General features: G+C 43.1%; 1 protein-coding gene across 3 annotated transcripts in view; it reads right to left on the minus strand.

Annotated features, from left to right (window-relative positions):
• The window catches only part of Adgrb3 (adhesion G protein-coupled receptor B3), a 527,596-nt gene that overhangs the window by 271,170 nt on the left and 231,904 nt on the right, over window positions 1-24,522 (minus strand). For all 3 annotated transcript variants that reach the window (XM_070010769.1, XM_070010770.1, XM_070010771.1), the window contains 2 exons: window positions 16,669-16,737; window positions 12,272-12,380 (listed from right to left, as the gene is read on the minus strand). In XM_070010769.1, coding sequence (XP_069866870.1) covers window positions 12,272-12,380; window positions 16,669-16,737 — 178 coding nt within the window. The remainder of the gene's footprint in view (window positions 1-12,271; window positions 12,381-16,668; window positions 16,738-24,522) is intronic.

Consider the following 24,522-nt stretch of genomic DNA (forward strand, 5'->3'; position numbering starts at 1 on the left):
CTTTCCATTTGTAAAGACCTGGAAAGAATTATGTTAAATGAAGTAATTCAGGCCCAGACAGACAAAGGATGCATGTTTTTCCATACATATGGAAGCTAGAATTAGCTTGTAAACTCATAAATACATATGTTAGGTGGTATCCATGTGTATACAAATGTATTAAGTGAAACAGAGTAGATTCAAGGGAGAACTCAGTGTAATTCCTTAGAAAGGCAAAGTCAAAGTTCAGCAAAATAAACACCAGGAACTTGAAAGGGGTAGGATGGGGCCAAGGGGAAATGGGTAGAGGAGTGAAGAGGAGAAGAGGGGAGAATGCAGTCCAGAATCCAATGTGCATCCTACAAAATTAAGAAAAGTGAGGGAAAGGGTGGGTTGGGACAGATGGGTGAGAAATTTGAAAGTGGTGATGTTGCCATGTGCCAGTGGCTCATGCCTGTAATCCTAGCTACTCAGGAGGCTGAGATCTGAGGATTGCAGTTCAAAGCCAGCCCAGGCAGGAAAGTCCGGGAGATTCTCATCTCCAATAAACCACAGAATAGCAGAAGTGGTGCTGTGGCTCAAGTGGTAGAGTACTTGCCATGATCTGAAGAGCTGAGGGAGAGTGCCCAGGCCCAGAATTCAAGCCCCACAACAGACCAAAAAAAAAAAAAAAAAGGAAAGAAAGAAAGAGAAAAGAAGAAAAGAAAGTGATGATATTGATCAAGATGCATTATATTCCTAAGCTGCTTTGTCAAATGACATCTTCTTTACACAGCGACTTAAATATAATAAAAAAATTTAAACAAATGTTTCACGTTTTTGAAGTTCTACAATATTTTTGAGGTACTCCATGTTTTCAGAATATATTTTAAAGGCAGTCAGTCAAGTCCAGGAACAATGATAAAAGTATTACTGCACAGGAAGAAGAGAGGGCTGGATCTCTTCAGTAATATGTACCTACTTCTAAAGGAGAAAGTTTTAGATTCCAAAGAGATATTCTGTAGCATAAGCAGATATTGGAGATGATTATTTAAAACATTTATATGGCCAAGAAAATGTTGCAGTATAGATCCACACATCATTCAGGACGCCATTTATATTTTTAAAGGATCATACTTTGTTTAAATTCAGAATATATATGTGGAAGTATAACTTATTAACTAGTATAAATAATTTCTTTCTGGACTGTTTAGTCTCTACAACTATAATACCGTATAGTAACTGGCTATATCTTAAATATAATCCTACATATTGTAAATTTATATACTCTCTAAAGCATTTTGTTGGAATCTCTACTGTTTTTGCTCAAATGCGATACTGTTTTTTGGGGGTAAAAAGCCTGATTTCTCCTTAAATTCAAAGCATGAACTTTAATGATATCTAAAATAACCTCATTTCTGATCCAAATATTGCAAACATTTTTTTTTGTCGGTTGTGGGAATTGAACTCTGGGCCTAAGTGTTGTCCCTAGCTCAAGGCTAGTGCTCTACCACTTGAGCTACAGCGTCACTTCTGTTTTTTTGGTGGCTTATTGGAGATAAGAGTTTCATGGATTTTCTTGCCCCGGCTGGCTTTGAACTGCAGTCCTCAGATCTCAGCCTCCTGAGTAGCTAGGATTACAGGCGTGAGCCACGGGCACCCACTACTGCAAATATTCAAAAATGTACATCCAAATATGCACTGATGCCTGATCCTGAGATACTGTGGGAAATTATTTATATTTCTGAAGCTGAGGTCCTTTACATAGAAATTTTAAGCAAGTTACAAAGCCTGAAAACGTCTGACTATTCAAGACACTTAAATCAAGGGCTGGGTGAATTGATTTATAAATTCCCCTAAATATAATACTACAGAATAACTTGATGCACCAATACAATGATTGGTAAATTTATTAAGAGTAGGATTAAGATATTATAGCGTCAAATTACGAAAAAGTTTGTCTTCAAGGCTTAATTAGTGACTGGTAAACCCACAGAAAATAGGAGGAGCTCCTTTCGTTAGTAAAATGCCAAGTATCTGTGCAGTCTCTGCAGGCCTCTGCTGTCATTCGGGGTCACTAGAGGGTGGCTCTGTCACCTGCTCCTAAACCAGTCAGTGGGCCCTGCTCCCATGGAGCGGTGGACATGCTCAGACACTACTCAGAGTTCAAAAGGAGCCATCGTGTTCAACACACAGCATGTAAACACGACGTGCAGCCGACGGGCAGGGAAGGAGGGGAACTGGGAAGCGAAGGAAGGGTGACACTGTGCACAGACTTGTCCTCCCTTCTTACCTGACTCTTGGAGGTGTAGCCCTCCGTACAACTCCGACAGTCACAATAAACTCAAAAATCAAACAATACAAGCCGTCCGGGCGCTGCGCACTGGCTGGGAGTTTGGAGGATTTCGGGAGGAGGGCACTGGGCCTGGCTCACGGCCGACGGCGGCTGTGTGTCTGTGAGGGTGCTCCCTCTGTTGCATGGGCTGTTCCTCTCTTGCTCAGTCCTGGTGCACACTAGCTGTGCATAGGGCGCAGGTGCAGGGTCCTGGAGCGCTTGCCCTGCTAATCTTCCAGGAGAAGCAGCCAGGAAAGAGTCCAGGGCTTCACTCACATGGTCCTGCTCCAAGCCCGCTGCCTAGCTTACTTTACCAATTAGCTGTTCTCCAGATGGGTTCTCCCTAGGTAGCTGAGTCTGGACTCACACTCCCGATCCTCCTGGCTTTGCCTCCTACTGGCTAGGATTACAGTCAGGCAGCACCACACCCAGCCAGCATATTTTAAAAGGTACAGATCATCATCAATCTTAATTTATGCAAAGAAGGGCACTATTTATTAAGCAGGGCCAGCATTTTCAGTTTCCAATTCTGATCCTAACCTACTGCACTGAACTCAGTGAAGGTGGCAATGGTGAAGAGGAGAGATTCAGCATGAATAGCTTTGAGAATCAAAGAAGACATCGAAAAAGGAAGAGCAGGAAAATAGGAAAAGGAAAAGATGGTTACGAGGGCGTCAGCACCACCGTACTCTGTGCTGGTACTGTCTGAGGTAGGGTGGCTGTTGCCATGGAGACAAGCAAACATCGTCATGGAGACAGGAGACAGGATTGTCTTTCACATGCTCCTGGACCCAGGGCGACATCTGCCTAATTCAGCTAATTCAGCCAAAGAGCAAAACTGGAGAGGAGGAATACGGTATCCCACTTTATACTAATTCCCAATCCCTACAGAGTTACAGAACCAATGGGGACAACAAGTCATACTAATGAAATTCAAAATTTGCTTTTAGTAGGCTTTGAATTTTAACTTTCTAGGTTGGTGGATGTGACTCTAGCAGATCATCTAGCATCTCAACAACATGAAGTCCCCCGGGAAAAAGGCAAACTCTAATACCTACTAAGTACAATGTCTCTAGGGAAATTTGATTATTTAATTTCCAGATGGTTCTTTTGCTCTACAACCTCTGGGAAAGCCTTTTCCTACTTCAGGTCTGGCCCCAGCACCCATGTGCAAGGCCACCCCACTCACAGAGCAGCCCCCGCCCCGCAGGGCACAGGGGCACCAGGAGCAGCTCGGCAGACTCTCACCATCTAGATCTTGTGTGCATGCAGGTCTGTGTGTCCTTGCATGGGGAACTCAAGAAGTGCATCTTCCCATCCAGATCCCACCACCTGACACACGCGCACACACGCACACACACAGGACACTCCACCACCATGGCCTCTGCGGTGTGCATGTCCCACGCACACACATGCACACCTGTGCAGGAAGCCCCCTACCTCTTCCTCCACGCTCGCTCTCAGAGCTGCCCCCATGACTGTACAGCTGATGAGCAGACATTCCCACCTGAGTTCTGTGTGATCTCCTCGGATTCATAGACCCTGGGTTTGTCCTCGGTAAATATGAAACCCAAGAAATGATGGGTGAGCCTTGAAAGCAGAGATTTGTTCCAAAAGGAACTGAAAATGAATAAATACCAACAAAGTTGCAGTATTTTCATGGCTAAGATGTGTTTTAAAGCATTTTATGGATAATACCATTCAGGCATCCTTTAAAAATGTATAATGAGCAAGAAAACAAATTAACAAATGTAATAAAGTAGGCATATATGGAGATTACTGCTTTAACTTTAAAAAGAAAACAAATGGCCAGGACTCATTTTACTTTGATATACAAATGTACAATATATGAGCAACATTTCCCTAGAGTCACATTAAAAAAAACCCAACAACAATAACAAAAGATAAAAACAATATGCCTAAGTTCTATTTTCCATTTTTTTCTCCTTCCCTCCCTCCTTTCTTTCTGTATTCTTTTTTTTTGACCTGATAATAGGGCTTGAACTCAGGACCTCGAGTTTTACTTCATTGTTTTTTCTCAAGTCTGGTGCTGTACCACTTGAACCACAACTCTACATCTGGCTTTTTGCTGGCTTATTAGAGATAAAAGTCTCTGGGACTTTGTTGCCCAGAATGGCTTTGAATCAGGCTTTTGAGAAGCTAGAGTTTTAAGTGTGAACCACCGGTGCCTGGCACCAGTTATAAAATTGGTATATATACTTCTGTTATGTAAATGTCTTTATAGAACAGAAGGAAGTTCCAATGTGGTTGGCTGAGAAAAATAAAAAAATAAAAACCCTTTATTTTCCAGTCACTGGGTTGCAGACACTGTCCCCGCCCCCGAGGGCATGGGCGGTGCCAGGACAGGCGGCACTGGTTGACAGGCAGCACCGCGTGAGCTTGTGGGAGCTGTGGTTTGGAAAGCTCTACAGAACACGAGGGAAGTGTTGCTAAAACTTTACCTGGAAAGCCCCAGGCACAGGAAAAAAACACATACAAGTTTCTTCTGTGAATTGCACTGAAATGTCACTTTTGAAAAGAGTTCTTTGGGATAATAGCCAATATGGGATTCTTCAAAAAAAGAAGCATTAAAACGTGCATTGAGATCATGTGTACAAGAAAAGAGGCATTATAAAATTTTCTGTTCCTTCTGGTAAACTAAATGATGACAGAGGAGCAAAACCCGTGGCAGCTCTAGAGATGTGTCTGAGATACTTACATCAGAAGGTAGGTAGGATGCGAAGGTGGGACAAGACAGAAGAAAAGTTTAAGGCATTTCGATTAATCAAATAAGAGAGAATTCCTATAAAAATATCTTAAAAGCTTTTGGGGAAAACAGCATTATTTAATAATGACTTGATGAACCACCATGTTGTGAATGCCATTGTATGGAACAGATTAGATAAAGCCGAAAGCATTAAGCAACTGGTATACCCCAGTTCATGTTGGAGGAGTGGATAATCAGAGACCTCACAACCTGAGCAGCAAGTTCTCCCATGAAGGTTTAGTCACAACGTGCCAGGGGTCTTGGTCTGACAAGTAACACACTGTGTGCAGAGATGAAGTGAGTTTTCAAAGATCTTTCCAAATTAGATAACAAACTTAAAAAAAAAAACCCTATAAAACTAGAGAATGAGGAAGGCTGACCCTGATAAAGATGCATTGTACTCAAACTGACATGCTGAATTGAAATCATCTGTACAACTACTTAACGATAATAAAAAAGTTTAACAAAGAAATGAAATGGACATCAGAAGTAGAAAATAAAAACTGAACTAGAAAATGGCCTTATAAAAGTAGAATGGGGCAGACTAGTGTCTAGTTGAACTTGGTTGATTTCCTTAAGTGACTTCCCAAAAGTAGAAGGAAAGGCAAAATTATGGTAGTGAAAGTTCAATTTAGTTTATTTCATCTGTTAAATGGCAGCTCAATCTGAGATACAGTTTTATAAAATCATTTTAGTGAACATTTCATCCTGGTTCTCGCCTAAGCATGCAGATGGCAGGATGATCACAAGCTGTGTGGATAGGTCTGTGGAGGAATGATCAGGCTTCCTGGGAGGTAAAAGGAAATCTGCTTCAGCTGCAAGAGGAAGGGTTTGTGCTAGACTTGAGAAAAAGAACCCATCCGTTCATCCGTCCATCCATCTATCTATAATAAACTTGCTTTGGCCTGTAAACTTTAGAGATATGAATAGTCCCTAAACTGGTTTAGATGTATATATAAATCGGTCTTACTTCTGTAGTTGATTGGTAAGAAATCACAGACATGTCTTTGAGTCCCAGTTTTTTTTTTGTGTGTGTGTGTCTGTGTGTTTCTAAGATAGAATCAATTTTTGTTTTTGTTTGTTTTGTGTGTGTGTGTGTGTTTCTAAGACAGAATCTTGGTATGTTAAATTCCTGAGCTTGCTGTCTCAGCCTTGGAGCAGCATGCCAATACACCCATCTAAGAAACCCCTCTTTCACGTACTCTCTGCCATTTCATTATTATAAAATGTAAGTTCCACATTCATTGTCTAATTTGCTCACTGAGAAATCTTCAGAACCTGGAGTAAAACAGGAACATAGCTCTGAATACTGAATGAAGTCTGAGTACTCTTAAAGTGTTTTAAGACCACAAATCACAGCTAATCTACTATATTGACTCTAGCTAGCACCTTAAAATGGGATTTTTTAGAGAGGATGGTGGGGCTCTCTTGTATCCCTGAATTATTTGTTCTCTGTGTGAGTGTGTGCGTGTGTGCATGCACACACACATGCACATCAGTAACAGGGCTTGAACTCAGGATCTCACACTCTTGCTCAGCACTGCAAATATGCAAATTACATGCTATCTTGTATATTTTGGGGGACTAGTGCCAACAGGGGGTTTATTTTTAAAGCAAGAAATTAAGTGAGAGAAATACGTGAACCACAAAACTAAGCAATGGCAGAAAGAAAATTTGATAAGCCTAGGAAGAGAAGCCATTTCATTTTATGTAATTACACCATCAGATCAAAAGCTAGCCCCTCAACTGAAGAACTACAAGAAGATCCTACATCAAAGAAACTATTAATTTTGCCAGTGAGTTTAAGAAATAACATAAATTTGATGCTGATGAAAAGGCATTATGGAGAAAATGGAGATGTTGAAATTATATCATTATTCAAATTGAATCTGGATCCAATTTCAGGGAATACCAAATATAAGTGTTCAGTCTGAAAAGCTCAATATTTCATAGACCTAAACCAAGAATAGACCATGGTATTTAGTGTCATAAAGAAAAATACCTTACTGGAAATTTTTCTAAGCTCTGGTTTTATTGGTTTACTTGAGAAGAAGTGAAATGATACTTCTCAGAATCTCATGACCCTTAGGGTTCAAATGTACAACAACTTTTGAAATTCTTTAAAAGCGGTAATTTTAGCATTCTGTATTGGGCTAAAAGCCAATGCCTAGGCGATCATCTGATATGATTCGAATCCACAGTTGTGGCGAGCAAAGTAAACGTTTCCTGGTAATCCTATGTGGGTAACTAACACAATGTCAGGTTCAGCATGACCACGGAGGCCATGCAAAGGTCCTGGGCACTGACATCTGACTCAGTGGGGTGCACTTGTCTGAGAGCAGCCCGAGGAAAAGCCACACAAGAGCACTAAGCACAAGCACAAATTACCCCCAAAAGAATCACCAAGAAAACCCTTTTTATTTTTGGGTTATTCAATAACACACAAAGAAGATTCCCCTCAACCTGACTTTAAGAATGGTTAGAAAATATTCTATATAGCTAAATAAATATGGCTGAGTAGGAATGCTTTTTAAAAATTTTGTTATTAAATGATGTATGTTACAAGGCTACCCCTTGCTTCATTGTCCCCCATTCTCCCCTTCTATTGGTATTTTGAGAAATGGATATTACATGGAAAAGGACATACATTTTTCTAAAACAAAATTTCTGGTATGTATTTAGAAGGTGCACAATACAGTTTTATGGTGAGATGAGGCATATGGAAAGGTGGAATGTGAGAGACGGCCGCGCCCGCGGGAGCCGCGCCCACTGGAGCCGCAGCCCACTGAGGGCTCCCACACCCTGCCCGTGTTCACACACCCTGTCAGCAGTGTCAGGTCTGCAGAATGAGCTCACTAAATCACGCATTATATTCACCATATGTCTGTATTTAATGTCATCTTCGTATATGAGCGTAAAGAAAAAAAATACTCTGCTTTATAAATGCGCTATCTTCCATCTTGGCTTGTAGAGCTCTTTCCTAACCCCACATCAAACCCTGTCAAACCATTCTCTTGAATTCTCCTCACATACACACACAAGCACAGACAGATACTAAATGTCCACAGATGTTTTAGCACATAAAGAATTTCTTTTATCAAAAAGCCAATATACATGGGGATATTTTTCAGGTACAAGAAACTCTGGAACTTTTTATTCGAACTACTTTGGAAGAAAATCCCTCTCAGGTGCATTATTCATTTTCCTTCATGGTGATCAGATTACCACTGCTTTTCTTGATGGGTCAGGTCATGACTGTAAACATACACTATTGTCTCTGAGAAGAGTAATGCTCTTGAAGATGAGTACCAGCATGGGCAGCGTTTATTCTAGCAGCAGGAGCACTCATGCTTGCATTATTTTGCAGCTTGTTTTACTTTTTTAGTTCAAGTATTTCACTTATTCTACTTTTTTTTATATCTTGCACTATCTCTGCTTCCAGCTCATTTTGCCCAAACCAGGAGTTGATTGATAAAATGTTGAAGCGACATTTAAAATAGGCCACAAGTATGCCTCTGAGAATTGCTAAACTTTGTTATCTTTCTGGTGCTTAGTTTTGGCTATTCAAGTCTCCCTCTCTTTTAGGACCTAGAGTCCATAGAAATGAGATTGCTATATATATATATATATATATATATATATATATATATATATATATAGGCTTTATGAAAAAATAATTTGTATCCTCTTTGAAAGATATGATGGCTTCTGAAAGCTCTTTGAGGAGTCTTAGCCCAGTACATTGAAGAAAATGGCTATAGAAACAAAGAACTGGGGTGAAGGAATGGATGGTGAAAGAGGGGCACTACTGAGATGTATTGTGCTGGGAAATTCACATGTTGAGTGGAAAGAATAAAAGAATAAGAACTCGTCTTCCTCACCTAGATTCAATTCACCTGTCACATCCTGTTTGCTCACATGTCTGTCACATTGTACATTGTGCTAGTGTAATTAGCTCAGTACTGGATAACTGATGTTTGCACACAGGATGTAAGGCAAATTAGGGGCGACTCACGCTTCTCAATTTGCTACTATAAAAATACAGTATTCTACATTTGTTCTTGCTTGGAAACACTGTGAATATAGAAATATATTAGGTGAATATAGAAATATACATTTCACATGTACTGAAATCAGAAGCAGATAAGAGTAAATGATGACCACTGACACTAGTCAGGTTGACACTAGTGTATATATTTTGAAAAATCCTTAATATTATATATACCAGGATTCAGCTTTCATCACCAAACTGCATGCCATGTTAATCTCTGGTCCAGTGTTTGGGGAAATTAGCAATAAATAAGATTTCTTGGACTCGTCACTATTAAGATGCTTGGGAGCTTTGCTGACACACATACAATTTTTAATGTAGATAATGAATACAGATAATTAATGTTGAGTGAGCAATCAGAATGCCAAACAAACCCACTGTTCACATACAAAAATGAAGGCAATGTGAAGTTGTATCAACTTCATTTTTTTTTGTTTTAGAAGATTAAGCTGCTTTTGGATATGCTTAATCTACAACCAAAAGTTTAGTGATATTGAAGAAAGTAGGCAAGTGTAGGCAATATAAATCTTATTGCAAAGTAATATATGATTTCAGCATGAAAATCATTGTGACTCAAAAGAAAGTTAATGGTGAATAAATGTTTATAGATGATTAGTTTATGGACAATAGAATTGTATAGCAAATAGTACTAGTATTATGGATAATTTGATATACTGTTATTACAAACAGCCCACTTTATTAGATTCTGAGATTCACTTCAGTTGTTTTGTCGAATTTTCCGAACACATTACGAACAAGTACAGGTATCAATCTTACCATATGTTCGATTAGCAATGCTTTTTAAAATTAAAGACTAACTACTGAATAATAACAGCAGGACAGTTGTTCTTGGCTTTCTTACCCACTCGGGCACAGCCCGGTGACCCATGGCCGCTCCTGTCTGTCTGTCCTGCTTCTGCTCCATGCGTCATGGCACTTTCAGACAACCATCTCCTCCCTGCTTCCTTTCCCTCCTGTCCCTAACTTTTGATGCAAGGGTCATTTGATTTCACTTTTTGGTAATGTTGGGATTTATCCTTTGACCAAAATCCTATACTTACTGTTTTTAGTTAAGTTTGAAAATTTTTCTTTAGGTAGCTCTTCAAAGGGGTTTCAATTCAAAATTTGAGTATCACCCCTGTGATTGCTCTCCCGTTGTCCTCACAGGCTTCCCTGTGCCCGTTACCTGGTTCATTTACACAGGTGCACGCTGCCCGGGCCGGTTTCCTCTCTGGACCCCTGATCTCCCGCCCCGCTTCCCGGTATTCATTGTGTTAAACTAAATTCAACTGTGCTCAAAGGACTCGGCACTGGATTCCTCCCCTGGTCGATCTGTACTTCAGTCAGATCATTTGTGTATCTATGCAAACGACTCTGTACATGTTGTTACACATGTGTATAATTCAGTCTGACTTTCACATAGAAGTCAGGCTCAGAAAGACATGATATTTGCTTGCTTGCTTTTTATTCTCACTGCTCCCAGAAAGCAAATGCTCACTCTGTTTCAGAAACAGCACAGCTTCTGAAATTCATTTTGGAGGCAAGTCTGGGTCCCCAGGAAGCACTAAATCAGCTCAAACTGGCAGGTGAGCCTGGGTGAGCTCAGTAAAGGTGTGCAGACACACAGCATCTGCACACTGTGGAAGTACATGCTTTCCAGATGGCAGCTGCCCATTTCCATGCCCATACCCCTTCACGTTCAGAGTACTGTGAATAGTTAGCTCTGCCTCATTAAAACCTGAGGCCACACCGGGATTCCCTTGGGGATTAAGGACTTCAGAAGAAATGAAGGTTTTTTGTTGTTGTTGTTTTGTTTTAAATACCACCAAACCCATCAACTACAAGAGACACAATGTTCTGTATCAGTGGAACCACGCTAGGGGACTGACCAAGCAGGACTTTCCCTGACCATGCATTAAAGCTCAGACATTCTGAATAACAATGTGAGATAAAATATGGACTTGAAGACATCATTATTTTACAGCTCTTCGGCTTTATGAGAAGACAATGACTGGATGACAAATAAAAGAAAACCTTTCTGATTCATAGTAACATTAAGAGAGGAGTCTTTAAAAACCAAACCTGTATCTGTACAGGTAATGAAGAAGATTTTTCTTCACTCTTACCAATGTTTATAATTTTTCTACAACGACAAATAGGCACATGACAAATACAACTATTGTGGCTCCATGCATATAGGGCAGCAAGCAAAAGTGTGTGTAGGTTTTGCTTCTCTGTGTAGTTCTGATGGCTACAGGGAGGGATCAGCGTGAGTGTGTTATATGTGTCGCTGCCGAGCTGCTCCTGGGTCAGGAGGCAGGTAGAAAAAGCCCGGCCTCAAGTGATTCAGGGAGAGTCAGCCCCTGCTTAGGGTGCACGGCACCAAAGGAGCTCCGAGTTCTTATCAACAATGCAGAGGAGACAGTAGAGACTGTGTTATTCCCAGAATCACCATAGAATACAATTTCAAAATTCATTCAAAAGCTCTGTACTGGTGATCACACCTGTAATCCTAGCTAGTCAGGAGACTGACATCTGAGGATCGTAATTCCAAGACTCCACCAAAAAGCTGTAAGCAGAGCTGTGGCTCAAGTGATAGAACACCACTAGCCTTGAATAAGATAGCTCAGGGACAGTGCCCAGAGCCAGAGTTCAAGTTCCAGTATCCATAAAAAAGAAAGAAGAAAAGAAAGAAAGGAAGGAAAGGGGGGAAGAGAGAGAGAGAGAGAGAGAGAGCGAGAGAGAGAGAGAGAGAGAGAGAGAGAGAGAGAGAGAGAGAGAGAGAGAGAGAGAGAGCGCAAATAGATTTGAATTGGATAGCAAGGAGCATTTGGCAAATGGTGAACAAAGTACACTTTATCCTTTGTGTGAGCACACACGCACGTGCGCGCACACACACACATGCAGACACGCAAAGAGGACTAAGGCATCATGCACACACACGAAGGTGGACACAAATACATGTGTGCATGTGTATGAAGTATGTGTGTGCAGAGAGTACACGCAGCAGGTTGTCTCAGGCTCAACAGTGAGTACCCACAGTGTATTGTCCACACCACATAAGGATACAGCAGTGGCGTTGCCGCTGAACCCTGGGACACAGATACTTGCAAGCCTTTTTTAGTTTCAGAATGACTTGTAAAAATACCCTACTTCTTACCTACATTTCCAGTCATTAAGTATGAATTCTGGAAATCCATCATCCCCACTCCAACAACGTGTATAAAATCTTCAATCACCTGCATCAACTCGATTGAGCCTGGATAAATCTAGAAAAACAAACAGGAAAGAGTTAGATGGGATAGAAAGTTTATAAAGTGGGAAACAGAACTGGAATGAGAAGAACTCCACAGGATGAGGTCACGCATGAGCTTCGTTTTATCTGAGCAAGGTCTGCAGTGGGCAGCAGCTGCATTTTTCAAGTTCATAGTTGATAATGATACTAGGAGTCACCCACAAGAACCTGGGTGGGCACGCAGTGTTCATTAACCCTCTGCCAATCTTAGGACACAGAAAGTATCTAGCAGATGGTGTGCTTGGGAATAGCGTGACTTTATTTCTGGTGGACTCCTCTTCCCACTCGCGCATAACATCACAGATCCTGAAATCAGGCCCTTGACACCTTTATTTTAGTATCCATCTGGGGACAGGGCTGGGTGCCAGAGGCTCACACCTGTAACCCTGGCTAGTCTGACATCTGAGGATCATGGTTTGAAGCCAGCCTGGGAAGAAAAGTCTGTGAGCCTCTTATCTCCAACTCACCACCAAAAAGTCAAAAGTGGAGCTGTGGCTCAAGTAGTGGAGCACCAGCCTTGAGTAACCAAGGTGAGCAAGGCGGGAGGGCCTCAGTTCAGGCTGCAGTGCCGTCAGAGCAAAGAAAAATATGGGCGTCACAGGAAGAGGGAAAAAACAATGGTTACTGCTATTACAAAACTATCCACAAATATTAAATGTACTGCACAGTAAGGACCTTGAATCAGAAACATTTGTTTCTAATAATTATGATCATCAAGAATGAGTAACACATTTAGGTCTGTATTCATAGTTTCAATGTGGACAGTTTACATTGAGCATACAAAAAGCAAATCTACGGCGAGACGCAGCAGAACCTATAGAAGGATGGCTGCCGGTGTCGTCACTGCCCCTGCTGCTGAGCATGGCAGCAGGGGGTCTCAGAGCTCACCAGCTATCAGCTGTCTACCTGAATGATTAACCTTCTCCAGCCTCTGTCTGCCTTAGGCAGAGCTCTGCCTGCAGGATCCCAGGGAGACTTCTTCACACCCCACCCTGTACTGCCCCACCCCGCCCCGCCCTGCCCAAGTGCTGGCGCCACGCTATACCAGGCCATGCGGTGGGTGACAGCTACCTGTAGTGTTCACAGCAGAGACCACTTCAAAGGGCGTGTGGATTGCATCCCGTGTAACCCATACAGCTTAAAAAGTGCCTGTGCTAGGTAACTAGGTAGCAGAGCAAGAATTCTGTACATGTTGGGTTACAGCTGCTGTGGGTTCTAATCACCAGAGAGGATGTGCAGTTAGAGAGCCGAGCTGCTCTGCGTTCCTGTCAGGAGGGGCAGAGGGAAGCAAGGCCACAGCTGAGACCAGGAGAGGAAGAGCCGCTGGGCAGAGCCAGCCGCAGGCATGGGTCAGGGTCTCCCAGGGCTTTGTGGCTAAGCTCATGGAAAAATCAGACCCTAGACATCTGGAGGGGAGGGATGAGTTGGGAGAGAAGGGGAACACTGTGGACTGTCCTCACACACTGACACACCAAATTGCATAACTATGTACTTTGTAAGTAACATTCCCCTCTCCAATTTGACACTGTCCACTGTGAGCTACTGGACACTTCAACAATGGGTGTTTCCCTTTAAAACTTGGGGTGAAGATAACCCAGGAAGAATTGGGAAATCAATCACATTTGTTTCCTATGCTTTGATCTCTAAACATGAATTCTGGAAGGTCAGTGTCCTCATTTCAAGAATGAGAATGTTTCTTTTGGCCCTAAAGTTTCCTAATATTAATGTATGTGTCCTCTTTTCTTTGTATGAATAGGTGTAATACACAAATAAATTAAAAATAAGAATCGTGCCCAGCGCCGGTGTCTCATGTTGTGATCCTACTCTGGAAGCTAAGATTCAGAGGATCATAGTTTGGCAGAAAAGTTCACCAGATTCCAACTCCAAAGTACTCAGCAAAGAGTCAGGATGGTGGTGTGACTCATGTGGTAGAGTGCAAGCCAGCAAGGCTCTGAATTCAAACCCTATTACTAGAAAAACAAAACAGCTACAGTGGATTTCTTCAATAGAACAATGAAATACAAAGAATATATGGCTGAGACCTTATTTGGTGCCAAAAACAGAGCTATGGAAAAGCATCTTTCTCAATTCAGGAGGACATGCTCATATGACAATGTTTTATATAAACATTTTGGTCCTTCATAACAAAGGCAGATGTTCTGAACTGGCTCTGTTTATTTAAAGATATATAGTTTGATTGCAAAAATAATTTCAACCAGTCAGTTTTCCAAATCCACAGTTAGCTCCATTTTATGTTTCAGACTTTCCTGCCCCAGCTGGTTTTGAAACACCACCCTTAGATCTCAGCCTCCTGCGTAGCCAGGATGACAGGCATGAGCCACTGATGCCACGTCTATTTATGGTATTTTTCCCCCCCGTCCTGGGCCAGGGCACTGTCCTTCAGCCTCTTTGTGCTCAAGGCTGGTGCTCTACCTCTTGACTCACAGAGCCACTCCTGGCAGTTTACTGGTAATGTGAGTCTTATGGACTTTTCTCCCTGGGCTGGCTTTGAACCACGATCCTCAGATCAAACAGCTCCTGGCTGTTTGTGATAAATTTTAAGTATCTTCGCCTTTTGTTGATAAGTTTTTAACCAGTCCACCTTTTGTGAAATCACTTTTAGGAGCAGCTAGAGAATGTATCTTTTAAATAGTCATTTTTTTAAAGAAAAGCAATAAGGATTACTACTTTTAAAAAATTAGTTTTTCAATGAAAATAGAGCTAACTCCCAATCACTGCTCTGGTGGATTGTGGATTCCAGTCTTAGCACCATTCTCTATTTGCTCAGAAAGCCCTATGTGGCAAATGCAGCCTGGTGTGCAGCAGGGAGTCATACATTTCTTCTAAATTTGTCCATAATGCATGGTTTCCAGCAATCCAGAAAGCTGTGCGCAGCCCCCACAGCTGGCTCTTCTCATGGTGAGTGAGGGAGGTGTCGGGATGCAGGCCCAGGCCCCATAAGCAGCTCAAACCAGCAGGAAAGGGCAGACCAGGGACTGAAACTGAGGCATAATTTTATTTCCTTTCCTACGGCCAGAAGAACATAGATTCTACCTGATGATGACAACTTTGTGTGTGTGCATCTGCATGTTTGTGTGTATGTGCGCACACACACACACACACACACACACACACATACACACACCAGTACTAGAGCTTAAACTCAAGGACTAGACATTGTCCCTTAGCTTTTTCACTCAAAGCTGGTGCTCCCCCCCCCCGCCCCCCCGCCACCTTCAGCCATGCCTCACTTCCAGGATTTTGCTGGCTAATTGGAGATGAGGGTTTTATGGGCGTGCTGGCCAGACTGGACATCCTCAGACCTCAGCCTCCTGATAGCTAGGGTTACAGGAATGAGGCACTGGTGCCTGGCTTCCACTGTGGGTTTATAAGCACTGCTGAGTACCCTTCCTGTGCCTATCTGTAACCCGCTGTCCTGAAGCTCGGGAGATGGTCTCCCGCCCGTGCGCCAGCCAGTGCGGCACCGAGGGCACTGCCAGGCCAGCGGAAACAGGGGTGCCACTGGCAAGGACTCCTCTGCTGCGCGAGCACACGCAGGGAAGGCAGAACTCAATCAATGCTCAGAACGCATGCTCCCAAGAAAACTCATTTTACAACTCTTGTCGCTAAATAAAGATGCACCTCTGTAGATATGACCCAGATTTTATAGGCTATCAAATCAGACACCAATGATTTTTGTCAGTAAAGACATATACTTTTGTTTTGATGGATGCTTTTGGGGTTTCTAAGTTTCCCATTGTCTGTAGACAGGAAAGGAATGGGTTACGAAAGCATATGGTTATTATGCACACATCCGTTAAAGTTACAAATTGCTTAAACCTGCGCAGTGCTTCCACATGTATAAACACCATTTGTCTGGCAGAGCATTATAACAGATCATGTGTTTTCTCTGAAAGTATGATTTAATCATCTAAAATGATTTTGGGGTCGGTACTGGGGATTGAATTCAGACCCTGCCCTCTTTCCTGGCTTTATGCTCAGAGCTGGTGCTCTATCACTTGAGCCATACCTCCATTTTCAGATTTTTTGCTGGCTAATTAGAGATAACATTTTCATAGACTGGCTTCCAACCACTAACCTCAGCTCTCCCCTTCCTAGACAGCTAGGATAAAGGCATGAGCCCTAGCACCCAGCCTCAAATCCTTTCATCTGCTGAGCATAGCAGGTCATTAACGTCTCCATGCGTGTCTTGCACTGAATTCAACTGTGCTTATTGTAAACTTTCAAAACCCCCACCTTACCTGCTGTGCATCTTCCCATTTTTCCTTGTTTTCTTCATCTAGAAGGTTGCTAACTATTTGAAAGAAGTTCTGTAAATTAAATTAGATAAAGTAGTTTAGTATTGCAGGCAAGAATATACTTTCTGACAACCCCCATTTGGAATGAGTAGGTGGTAATGCCATAAGAACATTGTAGCATTCCCTTACAATCTCAACATACTCTAGGCCTCTGCAGTGCCCTTTGCTGTACATCATTCTAGAATTCCTGCACAGCTTTATATCTTCATCCACTCTGGGAGCAATGATGGGAAATCTTTTCTTTACTATCATTTGTCCTATTACAATCTCTATATGCAAAGCAGTAGACAACTGTATAGTAACTCCTCACAAACGTGTTTTATTCTTTCTGTAAGGAGAGTTGCCTGTGTTTGTCCTGTCGCTGGTTTTCCTGTCCACTTAAAGCCATGATTGCTATAACTTTCATGATTGTTTCAAAGACCACTACAGAAAGCCCTGGACTCTGGGCAAAGCTGAGGAGCCAACAGCTTCTTTGGACGGAGAGAGCTCTTCTCTTTCTTACTACTCTACTTTTAGTTTTGCAGAAGGTATTGAGAATGTTCGATAAAAATGTGCTTTATCAAAGCTGTTTTTAATGATGTTACTGGAGAATGTGCTCTTTCCAGATGATGCTTGGGAAACTAAAAAAATATATCACAATGGAAAGAAAGAGAGACACGGAGAAGGAAGGGAGGGAGGGACGGATAGAGGGAAGAAGGGAAGAAGGGAAGTTTCTGGGGAAAAAAAGCACATTAGCACATGCAAAATGCTTAATAAACTTATTCTCTCTCTCTCTTTCTCTCTCTGTCTCTGTCTCTCTCTCTCTCTCTCTCTCTCTCTCTCTCTCTCTCTCTCTCTCTCTCTCTCTCTCACACACACACACACACACACACATACACACAGAGCATGCCTGGGATTTAAACTCAGAGCCTCATGCTTGCTAAGCAGATGTTCTACTACTTTGAGCCATAACTGTTTCTAGCTTCTTGCTGGCTCATTGGAGACAAAAGTCTGAAGGACTTTCTTGCCTGAACTAGCTCTGAACTGCAATCCTCCTATCTCAGCCTCCTGAGCTGCTAGGATCACAGGTGTGAGCAGCCAGTGTCCTGCTGGCACCATGGACTACAGAGATGGAGTCTGCTCAGTGGCGAGTGGCATCTGTCCTTGGTCTCCAGCCTTTCTTCCTGTGTGGAGGTAACTCAGAAGCAAGGCTTCCTGCTCTCACGCCAGCTCAGGGCAGCTTCCCTGAGGTGGAAATGGTCACTTTCAGTCTCATCTCTCCCTCTCCTTCTCACTTTTCAAAACTGGGTTTTGTTCTAATTCCAAGTAAGTTCACCTGAGTGTTGTTTCACGAAATCAAAGCTGCTTCATTTTCTTGGATCTTGTGATCTGGAAGACTCTGGCATCTATATTTAATTGCCCTATTTTAATAGTCCCCAGTAATCACATGGTAGAAACATGTTTGGAGCTATAACCTCTAAAAGTTTCAGAGTCTTTGGTGCAGCTCTTTTGAAAAACAAAAACAAACAAAAAAGACTACAAGTCTTTCTTTTAAACACGTTTTCTACTTGTTTAACTTTGTGGCACTAACAGCCCTCTTTCCACTTGGAATGCCTTGCTTGGAGTGTTTCCATCTTGAGGGCCTTGTCCAGCATTCTGTTACTCTGCCTGTAGGCAGAGGACTGACTTCCAGGTCAGGCTTCCCGGTTGCCCCTGGCCAGTTGGCTTAGCGGGGGATGTGCTGTCATGGGCCGGTGTGGCTCTGCCTCTGGGGCTCTGTGGGGATAACTGTGGGGAAACAGAGTCATCCTATCCCTCCTGCACATGAATGCCTGCCCCTAACAGATCCTAACACAGGCCCATATTAAAGAACTGAGCTGGGAGGAAGGAGACCGGGAATAACTCAAAACCCAGTCCTGAGAAGAAGGGGAGACACTCAACCTTCCAGAAACTAGGTGAGTACACAAACAACAAGAAAATACCAACAGCCAACTGAACTACTAAAGAAGGAGATGTGGGAGATAAGAGTGATTCCACACAGAGATGGAAGGCAGGGAGAGGCCATGACCCTGAAGCAGCACACGGCTAGGAGCCTGGGCAATGGGAGGAAGGACGCGGAGCACGGTGAGGACTAGCAGAGCTGCGTCAGTCAAGGACAGTGAGAAGCGCTCTGCAGTTGGCAAGGGGCAAGCAAGAACTGCGGACTCAGTCGAAAGATCCCATCTGTGTCTAGCAGAATGAGGGAGAAAAAAATAAGCTGAAAGTCTGATGAATGCACACAAAACTCCCAGCAGACCAGAGCAGAGATGTAGTATTAAAACAGGGGCGGTGCAAAATAAGCAAATAATATTGAAAGCAGCAAAATTAGAGGGAACCCACTTAGAATGGAAAGAGCAATGGAATATCTGCAGATTGCTCAATGGAAGCTCTCAGTGCATGAACAGTCTGGAAAGATAGAAGTCCAACTCTGAAGGACAATCCATGTCCACGCAGAACAGTTTACCCTGAGAGGCTCTCACAGAGAAACAAACACATGATCTTACATCTAAAGGACCGGAGACTGCACCCCAACCTCACTGGGTCTGAAGAGTAACTGACAAGGGAACAGCATGCAAAATCAACACACAAAACCAGAAGCTTTTCTCTACACCAACAATGCACAAGCAGAGAGGGAAACCAGGAAAGCAATTCCATTTGCAATAGACTCAAAAACATAAAATATTTAGGGATAAATCTGACCAGGGAGGCAAAAGCTCTCTATAGTGAGAAGTATAAAAACCCGAAGAAGGAAATCAAAGATGATGTCTGGAAATGAAAAGGCCTCTGTGCTGGTGGATAGGTAGAATGATCTCAAGACTGGCTGTCCTGCCAGAGGCCCGCTACAACTTCAATGTACCCCATCAAATTCCCAGTGCCATTCTTCACAGAGAAAACAATCCAAAAACAATCCAAAAATTCATATGAAACCACAAGAGACCTGCAATAGCCAAAGCAATTCCAAGCAAAACCCAAAAACCTAACCAAAACAAAAACAAAAACAATTCTGGAGGCATCACAATCCCAGACCTCAAATTTTACTATAGAACTATCATAACAAAAACCGCTTGGGACTGACATATAAACAGGTATGAAGATAAAATGAAATAGACCAGAAGATTGATAAACAAACACATCTATGTACAGCCCTCTGATATTTGACAAGGGAGCCAAATACATGTTTGGGTTTCTTAAATAGGAAAACTGGTCTTCACATGTAGAAGACCAAACCGGACCCCTGTCTGTGGCCTCACACTGACGTCAGCTCAGACTGGACCAAAGACCTCAGGTCAGACCTGAAACTCTGCAGTTATGGCAGGAAGGAACAGAAGAAGCTAGAACCCACTGTCATGGAAAGGAACCTTCTGAGTAGAGTTCCCAGGGCTCAGCACACAGAAGAGAGAAGAAGTGGAATTATAATAGAATAGAAAGTTCCTTCACATCCAATGACAAAGTTATGAACTGAAAAGGCAGCCTTCAGAATGGAAGTCTTCACCAGCTACAGATCAGATGAGGGCCTCATATCTAGAATATAAAAGGAGCTCAAGAAACTAACCCTCCTGAAATGGATGGACCTGGAACAAATCATGTTAAACGAGGCAAGCGAAGTTCAGAGAAAGAAAGGGTGCATGTTTTCTCCAATAGGCAGAAGGTTAGATCTAAAATACACTGAAATGTGGTAAATTACACAGGGTTCTAGAGACTCACACACAGTGAGGCCAAATGAGGAAAACACAAAGCAATGTCCATGTGCCTCTTTATGTTTATATAAAATATTATATGCATATATTGAAACAAATTCCAAGACATGAAACCAACAGAGCCTTATTAAACTTTGTGTTTGATAGTTTTGTGTCTTTTTTTTAAATTTAATTTAATTTTATTTGTGAACATACTGTACATGTACAATTACATGGGCAAGTTTTGTGTCTTTTGTTTACGTATGGTTCATTTGTATCTCTGAGGGGGAGGAGAGGCACAGAACTCAAGGGGAAAGGGCTGAGGAACACAGCCGTGGTGCTCACTGGACACTGTGATGAAGGTGAGCTGCACAACTTGTGGGGGGGAGACTGGATTGAGGGGCTGGGAGAAAGCGAGGGAAGGGGAGAGAACATACAAAGGGAAATGTCCTCATTACCTGACTTCTGTAAGTGCATTCCCTCTGTAAACACCTTTATAGTAGCAATAAAGTAAATTAAAGAGAAACTAACCCTAAAAATTAATAACACATTAGTAATGGGCAAAGTGGCTAAACAGAGACTTCTCAGGAGGAGGAAGGACAAATGAGGAAATGCTTAACTTCCTTGACTATAAAGGAAATGTAAATCTAAACAACATTGAGGTTCCATTTCACCCCAGTTAGACTGGCCATCACTCAGAACACAAAAAACAATAAATGCCGGCAGGGATGTGGGGAAAAGGAGCCTGTTAAACTGTTAGTGGGAATGGAAACAGTGCATCCACTCTGGAAGGCAGTCTGGAGACTCCTCAGAAGACAGACTTGGGACTGACTGTGATCCTGGGATCGAATCAGAGCAGTACACGCCAGGACACCGCAAGACACCTGCACGCCCATGCTCACTGCTGCACTATCCACAACAGCCAAGAGCTGCAAACAGCCCAGGTGCCCCACAGATGAATGAATCAAGAAAATGTGGTGCATATACACCATGGAATTTTACTTATCCACCAGAAAGAATAATACTATGACATTTGCAACACAATGATGGACCTAGAAAAATTACATAATGTGAAGTCAGGCTCAGAGTGACAAATGGCACATGTTTTCCTCATATGTGGGGAGTTGGATCTAAAATCTGCACAGACATATTTACACATGCAGCATTATACCCATATCCACACATGCACAGTCACCAAGTGGCAGTATGTTTGCGGGGAGAGTACAATGGGGAAGCCTCACTCCTCTGAACCACAAACCACTCCACAAAATGAAGATCAGGAAGCTGAGACATGTTGGGGGCGGGCAGCTACGAGGGGGAGTGGGCATGCGTGGAGGGAGGAGAGCAAGCAAATGCAGTCATTATATTCAGTGTACGCTATGTAAAAACTGACCCAAGGAAGTTCCAGAAGTACTACTAAGTGGGCATGGTAGTACATACCTGAAATATAGCCCTCAGGAGGCAGGAAGGTTTGTGAGTTCAGGGCCAGCCTAAGCTATGTAGTATTTCATGCTGGCCAGAGCTGTGTAGTAAGATCTTGTCTCAAAAAAGAATCAAAGCAAGGTGCAAGAGGAGGTGGGAGAACCCTCATACACTGGGGGTGAGGATGTGAACCAGTGCAACCACTATGCAAAGCGGTATGGAGCTTCCTCAAAAGACTGGAAATGGATGCCCCAGAAGTCCCTCTCAGCAGTATTGATGTGGATACATAGGACTAGACATACATATCATGAATATATAAATATAAAGATTCCAACATATGGTATGAACATACCACAGAGCCAGAGGTGAGCAAATCAATGTACCAGAAATGCACAACAAGGTTTATTACCTCATTGTTTACAATAGCCACATGATGGAATAGTAGAGGTGCCCAGCAACAGAATGGTGTGTACTGGGGTGTGTGTGTGTGTGTGTGTCCACACATGCATGTGCATGACTATAGATGGACACAGAATATGAATCTAACTAAGGAAATTCTTAGTTGAACACAGGGAAGGAAGAAGGAAAAACAGTATTAGAGAGTAAATAATTTTGAACCACATTTTGAAAGAGGGTGAATATTGCCAAAATAGATTGCTTCCAACTCTGGAAATTAAACAGACAAACTTGCTGGGGCTGTTTTGGGAAGAAGGAAGGGCGGGGGAGAGCAAAAGAGGGGTGAGATGGGGAGCTGGTACAGACACGGAAATGCAGTGGTGAAATCACCCTGTGTGTGACGAATGTCAGCTGACAACAGAGCACAATCCAAAAATAAGTGTATACCTAGTACCTTCTCTGTGTCTGGCACTTCTACGAGTCCTGGAGCAGGCAAGTTGAATGAGGTCCTGACATCACTGAACCCACACTCCCAGTCTAGCAAACAGGAAGGGATTTGAAAGGATGATGCCAGGAATGAAGTACTGCCTACCATATGCACCGCTCTGGTATATAGAGAGAAACAGGGAAAGGGAGAACCTTTATATTAGATAGTAAGCAAAACTCTTCATGAGCAGGTAGCTGAGCAAGGGAGCTCACCTCAGGGCTAATGGCAAAGAAGATGTGTGAGGTACCCGGTTAAAGGGCAGTCAGGGCAGGTTTGAGAAGACAATGCAGAGGACATTGTCTTGGGTGGAGGAACAAGAATCTCCTACAGAATATAAGGACAGTCAGGAGCCAGATAAAGGGGAACTACATTCTACAGAGATTGCAGGACAAGTTTAGTTTAAAAAAAAGAAATTCGAGCATTAGCTGCTGAGAGAAAAATAAAGCCCAGATGGTAAGTGAAAACAGAGACGTCCAAAAGGGTTGTAGTTACTGGGGTCGAGGTGTGGTCATGTGTTTATGTAAATAAGAGGACTGACGGATGGATGGCACAGACAGAAAGGAGAGACCAGACCTGCTGGGCTGGCTCAGGGTGAGGATGCATTTGGCCTGCATGTGGGGAAGAAAGCTGAGCTCAGTTTTGTTCAAATTTTTGATGAACTGTCTGTGGTATAGGAGAAGAGGCTTGGGACACAGGCAGAACTACAGCTCTGATGGAAAAAAAAGAAGGGGTAATGAATTGTAGTTGAAAACAAGAGCCTTTTGGCAAAAAGGAGACAGTTACCAAGAATACTCCAATAGGTAAAGTCAAGGTTAAAACACTGAAGATAACCTTGATAAGAAAAGAAGCAAATGAGGGACAAAGAGGAAGAAAGCAAGAGCCCTGTGAGATGGAAATTTCAAATTTCAGAAGGAAGAGGCTCACTGTTGGGGTTAATTCAGGAGACCCCCAAAGCCAGGTCTAGATACAGCCCAGCAGCCTCTGCTTTATGAAGAACAAGCTAGCCTGGTGGCCTGCAGCTGAGGACAGATGGCTGAGACCCAGAGCCAGAGCATGCCTCATGGTGATGAACCTTGCCTGGGCTGGAGGCCGCCTTCTGTGAAGAAAGGGTCTAGAAGGGAGCCTGCAGTCCAATCACATCCACATCTTGAATTTGTTCTATTGCTCTCAAAAATAAACTCTGCAACAGGCAGAGTAACTGACGATGGGCCAGGACGAGGAATCTTGTCCATGATCGGGCTTTTCTGTACACAAAGGGCACGACCCCCCCCCAAGACGTGCCCACTGGCAATTTCAAACTACCAACGCCACAAAGAGGCGGGTGGCCATCCGGGATGACCCAGCCGGGGCATGGGTCAGGACGCATGGAGGCCATCACTCAGAGAGGAGATTGGGGCCTGGAGAAGCCTGGGGGGGCTCGGGGGGGCCTCTCTCTGGAAGGCCCTGGTGTGCGGTCAGTGGCAGGATCTATGCAGGCCACCTACCGGGCTGGAGGAGGGGTGACAGCCCAGAATAGGCACTAGTTTAGGAGAAAGTAGCATCTCCGATGACTCCCTTTGTTTTCCTTTTCTCTTCTTTTCATCAATAACCTCACAGAAGCTCTGACTCACTTTGAAACGGCCCTTGTGCGATGCCAGGTGGCAGCACGTGGCCCCGCCGGGCAGGCGGCTGACCTGCGTGGGATATGCGCAGCTGGCACAATGGGTGATCTTTAGATGGGGTGGCGACACCCTGAGTCTGCTCTGGTGTGGTGGATGCGTGAGGCTATGGGAGAAGAGGCGCCAGGCCCTGTGCTTT

Source organism: Dipodomys merriami, unplaced genomic scaffold (assembly GCF_024711535.1).
Source record: "Dipodomys merriami isolate MVZ:Mamm:240054 unplaced genomic scaffold, mDipMer1.0.p SCAF_8, whole genome shotgun sequence".
NCBI classification, from domain to species: domain Eukaryota; kingdom Metazoa; phylum Chordata; class Mammalia; order Rodentia; family Heteromyidae; genus Dipodomys; species Dipodomys merriami.